This window comes from Podarcis filfolensis (genome assembly GCF_964270895.1).
Source record: "Podarcis filfolensis genome assembly, chromosome: 1".
Classification (NCBI taxonomy): Eukaryota; Metazoa; Chordata; class Lepidosauria; order Squamata; family Lacertidae; genus Podarcis; species Podarcis filfolensis.
In genome coordinates, this window is record NC_139604.1 from 55,506,422 (window position 1) to 55,517,941 (window position 11,520).

The 11,520-nt window shown below is 45.0% G+C and overlaps 1 protein-coding gene across 3 annotated transcripts; it reads left to right on the forward strand.

The window, feature by feature from the left end:
- The first annotated feature begins 804 nt into the window (after positions 1–804).
- Positions 805–11,520, forward strand: FAM111A (FAM111 trypsin like peptidase A). Of its 3 annotated transcripts, XM_083624281.1 has the most exons (6): positions 805–978; positions 1,865–2,029; positions 3,238–3,320; positions 5,904–7,745; positions 8,679–9,764; positions 10,747–11,520. In XM_083624281.1, the coding sequence occupies exons 3-4, from the start codon at positions 3,258–3,260 to the stop codon at positions 7,692–7,694; spliced, it is 1,854 nt and encodes a 617-aa protein (XP_083480407.1). In that variant the 5' UTR covers positions 805–978; positions 1,865–2,029; positions 3,238–3,257; the 3' UTR covers positions 7,695–7,745; positions 8,679–9,764; positions 10,747–11,520. The 3 variants fall into 3 exon arrangements, with proteins under 3 accessions (XP_083480407.1, XP_083480406.1, XP_083480408.1); XM_083624280.1 differs by lacking the exon at positions 805–978 and having other exon boundaries at positions 1,853–2,029; XM_083624282.1 differs by lacking the exon at positions 805–978 and having other exon boundaries at positions 1,859–2,176.

The window sequence follows — 11,520 nt, forward strand, 5'->3', positions numbered from 1 at the left end:
GCTGGAAATGTGCTTAGATGGAAATATGCTAAAGTTCAGAGTGGTTTCACTACTGCTTTCCAACTGTTGATTTTTGCCAATAAAAGAGGCTCTGCAAAGCTTGCTCCTGCACAGCTCACTCGCATCCAACCTTGTGTAGTCTCCGTTATTCCTACACTAGTCTCTCTCACTTTCTCCCCATCTGCACAACTGCAGCTGTATGGGTTAGATGTTCTTGCTTCGAAAGATCCAAGCCAGCAGTGTCACCAAAAGGAATACCATAACCTCAGCAGAATAATGTATGAATTCTAATCAATGAGTTCATAGGACATCAGCAACACTTTAAAAAAAAAGTATTTTGTTGATTTTGAGTTACGAATGAATTTGATATAAAAAGGAGAAAATAAAATAAATGATATCAGGATAACAACAACAAGTTGGAGTACAGAGCCCATGATGCCATTGCTCAGGTGGCTCTACAACTCTGCCCCACCACGTGCCCCACTCTTGCCCCAAAGGCAATAGCTACCATCTCACCTGTTGGAGGCAGTACACCTGTTGCTGGGAACCAGGAATGGGGAGAGTGCTGTTATACTCAAGTCCTCCTTCTGGGTTCCCACTAGTTGGCCACTGTCAGAACAGGATGATGGACTAGAAGGTCCTTTGACCCAGCAGGGCTCTTGTTATGTTCTCAAGCACAGCTGTCCTGGTTTCGCACCACTTCTAGTATCAATAAGATAGGGTTTAATTGATTTCTCTTAATTCCTCTGCCCCCGAACAAAGACTTTTTTGTCTGAATTTCAGATTTATTTACAGGATAGCAAAGAGAGGAAAACAAGCAAACAAAACAAATGCAGAACAGCGAATAGATGTTTTACAGCATCATCTACAGGCAGAAGTCGTGAAAAGCAAGCAACTTGCGTGTTTCATATTCAACAAAACAGCTTTCTAGGGAATTGTTTGAGTAATAAATCCATTGCTGCTTCCACTGTCCCTCAGGTTTGTGAAGATAAGATTCTCCTACTTTATGTATAGCAGGTGATATCTAATGTTAGTAACAGAGCTAGTCCATTGGTTTCAATGGGTCTACTCTGGGCATGACTTTGTTGGGTGTCACCAAATGTCCTAAGTTCATGGAGGAAAGGTGTCATTTTAATGTGGTTAGCTTGTTCTTTCCTTAATTCTGTTCTATAAGAGTATTAAATAAGCGTTGTAAATAAGGGCACACAGGTTTGTTTCCTTCAACAATACATGAAATATCTTCCTCCCATTAGCACTTGGATTTTCTTCTTCATATTTGACTTATGCTTTTGTAGGACAGAGAATTAGAGGTGGGATCAGATGCTACAACAGCTCCAGGATCTGGAGCGCGGTATCCAATGACATCCAAAAAGCAGGTTCTTTGGGGGAATCGCTCATCTCCTCGGCCCCTTCTGCTGCTGCGACCCGCGAAAGGCGGCGAGGAAACGGCAAACACTCCTTCCATTTAGCTGCGTTACAAGCCTAGACAAATCTCGCCCGATTTAGCACGGTCGCCTATGGCAAGGCGGGCTTAGGCAAATAGTAAAACGAGGACTTTTTGATTCGTTTTTCGGGATGACGACGCTCTTCCCCTTTTCTTGGCATCGCAGCGTCTTCTTACCTTGCATTCCGCGTTTTGCCTTTTTCCCCTCGGCTCACTGCCGTCTGTTACTATGTAAAATTCCAGCTTGGCTGGAAACCTCTAGCATCGTACGAACCCGCCCCCCTCACCGCATTGAGCGAAACGCACTGGGCGGGTGATGGGAAATCAAATGACGTGTTTCGAATAGAAGCGGGATCGCGCCCTGTAACCCAATAGGAACCTGCGATGCCCCAGTAACTCCCGCCCCTCTTCGACTTCCAGCTGCTTCCTGGAAGTTCTTGCCGCCAAATTTGAAACGGGGAGAAAAAGGGCGCCGGCGGCTTCTTTCCCGCTCCTTGTGGGTTCGCGATATCCCTTTGACGTGAAAGGCGCGGTCTCTCCTACACTCCCCTTGCCAGCGCGCGGTGGGTGGACTGGGAAGCTCGGGTAAGTACCGGTAATTCCCTGCTGCTACAAGTGAGGCTTGGAGTCGCACCCCTCCCCCATCCCACTTTCTGGCCAAATCCCAGGAATCTGCTTGGATTGCGCTGAGGGCCGGATTTAGGTTTGATGAGGTCCTAAGAGCTACTGAAGGTAAAGGGGCCCTTTGTATGTCCAGCTGTCCTTTGTCAACAACAAATTGTCGCTGTTTTTTGTGTTGAATAGATGCTATATGGTAATTTATGGACCTAATAGGTATCTAAAGCCATTTGCACATGCAGAATGTAGGCACCCTATATATAGAAACGAGCAAAGCAGTGATATTTTAGGGAGCAGGCTGGCAGGTGGGGCCCATTACTTACATCATAGGAGCCTACACAACACAAAACACTGTTGCTGTATGTAGGTTTTATTTTTTTTTTATCTTATATTTTGGAAATGTATATCCAGTTGTTCTTTTCCTTTTAATTTTTTTGGGGACCACTACCAAGAAGGTCCTCTGCCTGGTTCCCTGTAACCTCATTTCTCACAGTGCGGGAACCGCCAGAAGGCCCTCGGAGCAGGACCACTGGCGGAGGAAGAGGCGGGGAGTGCACTGACCCCCGCAACACGATCCCAGTGGGGTGCCATCGCGACTGCCGCCCCCCCCCGTGCTGGGCGCCACGCCCCCGCATGCAGCACATCACGCCCCCAGGATGCGCGACACACCCCTGTGGGTGGCGTACCATGCCCCCAGTTCGCACGCCAGCCATGCCCCCGCCTGCTCTCCGCCCCCCCCCCCCAGTGCTGGAGCACTCAGTGTCCAGGCTGAATGATGGGGGTGGAGACGTTCCTTCAGGTATACTGGGCCGAGGCCGTTTAAGGCTTTAAAGGTCAGCACCAACACTTTGAATTGTGCTCGGAAATGTACCGGGAGCCAATGTAGGTCTTTCAGGGCTGGTGTTATATGGTCTCGGCGGCCACTCGCAGTCACCAGTCTAGCTGCCGCATTCTGGATTAGTTGTAGTTTCTGGGTCACGCTGGAAGTTTGTATTATATGGTAAACATCTGAGCAGTATGACCCAAACAGTTCTTTTTTTTTGTTGCTGCTGTTGCAGCTGTTGTTCATTGTTATGGTGCATGTATCATCCGTTTATTTAAAAAAATTAAAGTGTTAAAAATAACAAATAACTGCCAATTCACTGATCTCTGAATCTGACAACTTCCCCCCTTAGCTGTATCTGCTTGAGTAAACATGGAGTCTCATATCAGGAAGAGTTCCGTTAAAAGAAAGAGTGATATCCGGCCTTATCTGAAGGTAAGCGTTATTCTGAAGAGGGATTACCTTACCTCAATCTTCCAAAGAACGTAAGGGGTAGTTACTGAATATTTTTATTTGCTGTCTGTAGAAATTATTGCTGGTTAAATACTGCCACTGTCTACTTCTGTTTAATAGCCTTTGTGTGCACAATTGAAATATCACCTCGCTTCCATCCAGCCCTTTTATGTTGGGTCCAGGGATTAAAGCAAAGCTACACCGTTGCACTGAGGAACAAAACCACACAGGGCCTGTTAGATGCTTACTATAAATTGGGGTATTAATATCCCAAGATTGCTCTCTTTTTGCCCTGCCCTTTTCATCCTACCCTTCCTTGTGTCCATTTGAGTGATTGCCAGTGGCTGCTGGTTGCTGGACTAGTAAGCAAACGTCAGCACCCAGCCTATGCATTTCACCTGCATGACTCACTAACTAGCATAACAGTACTAACCAGGGCGGATCAGAACCTGCTTCTTTTACTTTTGAAGGCGGAGCAGGGCAGGGGAACATTGTTCAGCTGAAAGGCTACATGGTGGTGGTAGGCAGGTCTGGAGCCCCAAAGTAGGCAGAACATCAAATGTAAGTTTAACCTTTGCATAGCTGGCTAGTTCCTCCACAAACTCACACACCCCTCTGTCCTCCATTGAGGCAAGCAAGAAACGTCAGTAATCAAGGGTGCAAATCAATCTAACCTGGACTGGAATAACATTTGTAATGTCCCCTGCTCTGGCACTGCTGAGGGTAGAGATAATCCCCACTCAGAGACCATCAAATGAAGATCTGTTAGCCTTTTTATTGACTGCGGCATGAATGGAAATTGCTAAGTGCTAGAAACCGAGGAAGGTTCTAGTATTGAATCTTGGTACTCCGGAGTTTGGTCAGTTGCATTAGCCAAAATACTGACTAATAATAATGATAGTAATAATTTATTTATTGGACTCTGCCCATCTGACTGGGTTGCCCCAGCCACTCTGAGTGGCTTCCAACAGAATATAAACGAACACAACCAAACATTAAAAACTTCCCTAAACAGGGCTGCCTTCAGATGTCTTCTAAAAGTCAGATAGTTGTTTATTTCTTTGACATCTGATGGGAGGGCATTCCACAGAGCGGGCGCCACCACCGAAAAGGCCCTCTGCCTGGTTCCCTGTAACTTCACTTCTCGCAGTGAGGGAACTGCCAGAAGGCCCTCAGAGCTGGACCTCATTCCAGCCAGACAAAAATACTAAAAGAAGATTTCAAAGCAGGCCTGGTGAGGGGATGTAGCCTGGTAAGGGCCAAACAGAAGGGCTTGGGGGGCCTCATTTGATCCTTAGGCCTAAGATTCCCTATCCCTAAACTAGAGCTTAGCCATAGGTTTCCCTCCTACTGTGTGCAAGCAGAGAGGGGAAAGTCCTTGTCTGACGAGTCTTGTTACCACAGAGAAACTGTAAAAAAAAAAAGCAAAAGCAGTGAAAGCTCCTGTTGGACAGCACTGATGGTGAAATGAACGTTGAAAGCAACACAGAGGAATCGGGTTGTCAAACTATTTCAGACCCCCCCAAGTGTCCCTATTTTCCAGGGACAGTCCTGGATTTACAGAAGCTGTCCCAGTTTCTGATTTGTTCCTGGAATGTCCCACTTTTCCTTAGGATGTCCCTATTTTCATCAGAGAAATGCTGGAGGGTATGGAGTTATGTGACCCCTGAGCCAAGGAGATAAGTAACTATACAACCTTTAGAAGGCAGCCCTTTATAGGGAAGTTTAATGTTTAATGTTTTAATGTGTGTGGTAAGCTCCAGATGTTGTTGTTGTTGTTAAATAGGTTATCCCTATTTTCATCAAAGAAATGTTGGAGGGTATGCTATTTGTTTTCACAGTACCCCCTTTGCCTTTCAAAGCTGCATCACAATAGAGTAATAAGAATAGCTTTCCTCACCACAATCCTGTGCTGATATGTTTACGCCACTTGCATTGTTTGTCTAGACGTTTTCAAAGACATGAGAGCCTTGCTCTATGGCAACCCCATACATGACCCCTTTCTGTTGGTCACTTATGGAAAGCTTGCTGGCGTGGACCAGGAATGTAGTAACATTTGTTGCCTCTGGGCCAGATGAACTGTAGCATAACTGGCTGTGGACACAAAGGAAACATGGTGCTACTCATGAGTAGCAGCAAATGCAAGAGAGTTACTGTGACTCATTAGGAATCAAGTCAGAGAAGGTGCCATGCCACCATATTTGTTGTTTCCGTATTCTGCCAGGAGCATGCCTGGCAGTAGTGCTGCGCCTATATTCTTCAGGCCTCAGCCTAGCTCCCCACTTTTCTCTTTGTGTGTGTTCACTGGTATTCCTGCTATGGCCTACATCAGGCATAGGCAAACTCGGCCCTCTAGATGTTTTGGGACTACAATTCCCATCATCCCTGACCACTGGTCCTGTTAGCTAGGGATGATGGGAGTTGTAGTCCCAAAACAACTGGAGGGCCAAGTTTGCCTATGCCTGGTCTACATGTAAGCAGCTACCATCTGCAAGCATGTTGTTTTTTAAAAAAGAAAACCACAAAGAAAATATATTATTTGTTGACTTCCCCCTTTTTTTACAGTGCGAAAATAAGGCAAGCCCAAGTGTCAAAAGAGTGGGATCTACAAGTGCATCCACTCTTAAGAATCATCCTACAAGAAATACTCTTCCTAGCAGTGAGAAATCAACAGATGAAGAACGAGAATTCACTGTGAATTTAGCTGGTGATGGGAAGGACCATGCGGTGAAAGGCAGTCTCCATGACAGTGTGCTTTCTGCCCTCAAGGCAACAAAAGATATTTGCACCCATATGGAGAAAAGCAAGGGCAAAGAGATCTACCTTATAGGGAAGAAGGGGATTGAGGGTTGCATTAATCTGGGGATGCCTCTGAAGTATATGCCAGACGGCTCCCATTGTGTACTGAAATGTTATAAGGTTCAGCAACTTGAGGACTCTGCTGGCTTAGGGTATCGCCAGCATGAAAACAGGGAGGAGGAATGTATTTTGTTCTTCATTGACCCCAAGCCGACACAAAACAATAAGTTGATTAGATGCAGTCAACTTCTTAAGGAATACTGCAAGCTGTGTGTCTGTGCACCAAAAGGAGAAACCATAAAAGATGCCCTGTGCAGTGATGGTCGTTTCACGCCTGAGCTAAAGGAAAAAGACTGGAGACTGATGGAGGGTAGCAAGGCCATAGCTAACACTCATTCAGTTAACAATTTATCTGACAAGACCTTTTATGTGGAAATGACGAAATCTGCTAAATCTGGTGGCGGTGCAAATAGCAAACAGATTCCCCAGGTGCCTCATGGGAGGCAGCTCCAAACCTGTCATTATTTTAAAATTGACCTCCTAAGCTTCTATCCTGGCTTAAAGGATCAAAAGGAGATCATGGATAACTTCTTTGCAAAAACCAAGGAGGCACAGGAGCATAAAAGGGAGGTCCTCAAAGTGTGCAGAGCAAACTATAACAAGGAGATAAGCAATGCCATAACAGTTAAGATGTTAAAGAAGCAGGCAACTCTCAGTCAGTCAGTTGGGTACATAAAGTGGGGCATTTCCAGAAAGGAGGGTGAAGCTACTTGCTTTGTGTTGTGTAATAGCTACATACTAACTTGCCACCATGTGGTAAGATCAATCGTTGGAGAAGGGATTGAAGAAAAGGAGTGGGCATCCAAAATCAGCAAGGCAGCCCATGTAACATTCTCCTATGAAGGCGACCACCCCAAAGATGAAGACTTTTTTTCACTTGAGGAGTGGTTTGAAATATATGATGATGTTCTTGATTTTGCCATCCTGAAACTGAAGGAAAATGGAAACAAAAGTAGACTTCCTGCAGGCTTGGTAAAGTTATGCTCCCCTCCACCATTTGATGGGCTTACTTACATCATTGGTCACCCAGGTGGAGAAACAAAGTCTCTGGATGCCTGTTCTGTTGTCACTGTGTGTAAGCGTCAGAAGGAATCTCTTGATCGTTGGCAGCAGGGTAATGAGGCAGAACACAGCAACACCAACTGTGGTTATGATCCCAAGAGCTGCATCCATATGCTCAATCCAGGAGTTTTCTTTCCTGTTTTCAACAACCCTGATGTACTCACCTATGATACATCTTTTTTCTGGGGGTCTTCAGGTTCCCCTGTGTTTGATAGAGATGGCCAACTTGTTGCAATGCATGCTGCTGGCTACGTTTATGGAAACAACTCCAAGCAGCGCAGCATAATTGAATTTGGCTATTTGATGACGTCAATCCTCTCAGTAATTGAAAAGAAGGATAAATCTTGGTATGACTCTGAAATTGGTCCTTTCCGACAGGCTTCTTATGCTACAGAAGAGGCTACCGTGTGTGTTGAGCCTATGGATGTGGATTAAAAGATCTATGTTCTATGATGATCCTTCAGTCTGAAATTTGGAAGATATACAGTGGTGCCTCGCAAGACGAAATTAATTCGTTCCGCAAGTTTTTTCTTCTTGCAAGTTTTTCGTCTTGCGAAGCACGGTTTCCCATAGGAATGCATTGAAAATCAATTAATGCGTTCCTATGGAGACCGCTTGCCAGGCTGGCGGTGCGGAGAAGGGCTTTTCTCCCCACCGCAAGCCTTCAGGACAGGTCCGGGAACAGAGGGGAAGGCGCACAGCGCTTCTCCTCTGTTCCCGGGGCTTGCGGTGGGAGGAGGGTTTTTCCTCCCCACCGCCAACATTCAGAACAGCATTCTGAATGTTGGCGGTGGGGAGGAAAGCCCTCCTCCCACCGCAAGCCTTCAGGACAGGTCCGGGAACAGAGGGGAAGGCGCACAGCGCTTCTCCTCTGTTCCCGGGGCTTGCGGTGGGAGGAGGGTTTTTCCTCCCCACCGCCAACATTCAGAACAGCATTCTGAATGTTGGCGGTGGGGAGGAAAACCCTCCTCCCACCGCAAGTCTTCAGGACAGCCATCAGAAGGCTGGCGCGGGGAGAAGGTCTCTCCGCCCCACCGCAGCCTTCGGAGGAGCCTTCCGAAGGCTGGCGCGGGGAGGTCTCTCCGCCCCACCGCCAGCCTTCGGAGGAGCCTTCCGAAGGCTGGCGGCGGGAGGAGGTCTCTCCGCCCCACCGCCAGCCTTCGGAGGAGCCTTCCGAAGGCTGGCGGCGGGAGGAGGTCTCTCTGCCCCACCGCCAGCCTTTGGAGGAGGTCCGAGGACAGTGGGGAAGACACGCTGCGCTTCCCCGCTGTCCTGGAGATTTCCCTATGGGCTTTCGTCTTGCGAAGGAAGCCCATAGGGAAATTCGTCTTGCGAAGCGCATCGAAAAACGGAAAACCCTTTCGTCTAGCGGGTTTTTCGTCTTGCGAGGCGTTCGTCTTGCGGGGCACCGCTGTATAGGGCCTATTAATTGATTAAATTGCATTTTGCATTTTTAAAGATAGTTACGCTTCATTACATACAACGCTTTTAAAAACATGTATCATATATCATTTCAAAGCAGTGCCATCCACCCCAACTTGGACATCCAATTCAGAAGGATAACATGGTTGATGGTACTGAAAGCCTCTGAGAGATAAAGGAGAAAGAACAGAAAGTCAGTTTCTTCCAAGAGCACCTGGATCTGGTCCACAACCCAATCAAGAACCTTGCCTAAGAAGGGGAGATTGGTAACTTGCTGATAATTACTTAGATTTTCTGAATTCAGGGAGGGTTTCTTACGGAATGGCCTTGCCACTTCACCTCCCTGACCCAGCCAGCTTTCTCTTCCCTGCTAGCTTTTATCAGCCAAGAGAGGCAAGGGTCTAGAGTGCAAGTGGTCACCCTGACAGATCCATGCACCTTGTACGCATCCTCAAGCCTTACCAACTGAAACTCATCCAACATAACAGGACTAGACATTGCTCTGGACACCCCTTTGAGATTCATCTGTAACAGTGGAGTCAAGGTTCCAGCAGATTCAAGCGATCTTTATCCTCAAAATACTTCACAAACAAATCGCAGCGAGCTAGTGTCAGTTCTGCTAGCTCCTTTGTGCTAGACTGTAAAAGGCCCCATACTACCTGGAAAAGCTTTGTCAGACGGCATGATGAAGATTCAATGGAGTCAGCAAAGTATCAGTCAGCTAAATGATGAGCCTTCACCAGTGTTCAATTGCATTCAAGCTGTCTTCCCACTTGTTTCAGTGCTCTAAGCTCTGGAGAATACTAGGGAGTCAAGTGGACTCCACAAATTAATATATTTGATGTAGTAGCTATTATCTGACTGGCTTTGAACCATGCCTATATCCCACAGTTACCAGGGTTGTTTGTAAGTTAAGGGCGCAAAGAGTATGAGTGAGATTAAATGGTTGTGTGGATTTAGGAAAATCATTGTAGTAGAATTTGTGTTGTATTAATAAAATAAGTAAGGAAATAACCCCATTTTCCTTGCCACAAAGTGTGTTGACAAAAGAAGTGAAATGAACTGAAATAAGGGGTGAATACAGTGGTGCCCCGCAAGACGAATGCCTCGCAAGACGGAAAACTCGCTAGACGAAAGGGTTTTCCGTTTTTTGAGCTGCTTCGCAAGACGAATTTCCCTATGGGCTTGCTTCGCAAGACGAAAACGTCTTGCAAGTTTGTTTCCTTTTTCTTAACACCGTTAATACAGTTGTGACTTGACTTCGAGGAGCAACTCATAGAACGCAGTGTACATAGCCTTTTTTGAGGTTTTTAAAGACTTTGGTGATTTGTGAAGCTTTTCCAAAACTTCTTTTGCAGCCATTTGGTAAGTTAAGCTTTTAAAACTTTTTTGGGGGGTTTTGGATTTTGGGTTGGGGTGTTTGCAATTCAAGGACTTGGTGTTGGGGAGGGGTTTGCAAGAATCTGGAAGCTTGTGTGTTTGTTTTCTGCATTTTTATGATTTTTTGTGACCATTGGGCCACTTTGCTGTTTTTTTAAAAAAATTCTGGATTTGAATTTCTGTGTGCTGGGTGGCTGGGGGAACAGTTGGGGAGGGGTTTGCATGAATCTGGAAGCTTGTGTTTTTCCCCCTGCATTTTTATGATTTTCTGTGACCATTGGGCCACTCTGCTGTTTTTTTAAAAAATTTCTGGATTTGAATTTCTGTGTGCTGGGTGGCTGGGGGAACAGTTGGGGAGGGGTTTGCAAGAATCTGGAAGCTTGTTTTTTTTCTCCTGCATTTTTATGGTTTTCTGTGACCATTGGGCCACTCTGCTGTTTTTAAAAAAATTTCTGGGTTTGAATTTTGAGATGCTTTTTACAGTATGTGTGACTTTAAAGAGCACTTAATAAACTCTTGTTGTACCAAATTTGGCTTTGTTTGGACTTTTTTTGACCATAGGAACGCATTAATTGATTTTCAATGCATTCCTATGGGATTTCGTGCTTCGCAAGACGAAAAATTCGCTAGACGAAAAAATTCACGGAACGAATTAATTTCGTCTTGCGAGGCACCACTGTACTAGGCTACTACATGATTGCTTAGCCATGTATATTGGCTACACACTCATTAAAACCTCCCCTCACACTCTGCTTATATATCTCTTATCCAAAGGAAATAAAAATACCATTGAATTTCTAAACACTTGGGGAATTGGAATGTGCTGTTAATTATTTTATAATTTCTATATAGTGTTTAGAGTGCATGCATAATTAATTTGCATATATTATGTCATAGTTTCACTTATGATTTACTGGGGTTCTTTCTGTCCTTTGCTTCAATCAATAAGACTCTGAATTCCTTGAACCAGTGTGTTCTCAATCAAGTTCAGTTGCTTTCAGTTTATTATCGGTAATAGGAACTTAAACAAGAAAACTTATTGAAGATGTACAATATGAGCAGCACAGATGCTATTATCCCAGAGATGAAAAGAAGATAAAGTCCCTACCAGAGAAGAATGCCAAATCAAATTGTTGGACTATGTCGAAATAGCAAAATTGACCCAAAAGCTCAGGAACCAAGAAGACCAAAACTTTGACAAGGAATGGGAAAAGTTTATCATTTATCTTGGAGACCACTGTAAACAGATGTAAACATTAGCAGGATTGCAAAAGCACTTGTAATGTCTTGGGTATTATGGAGAGAATGACATTTTATTTTGGTTTTTTTTTTAATGGAGTATAAAAAAAGGCAGTAGAAAAAATTTAATAACAGAACTCAGAAATTCGATATGTTATTTCTATAATTTTATACTTGTAAAATCAAATAAAAATATGTTTAAAAAAGAAGACATACAATA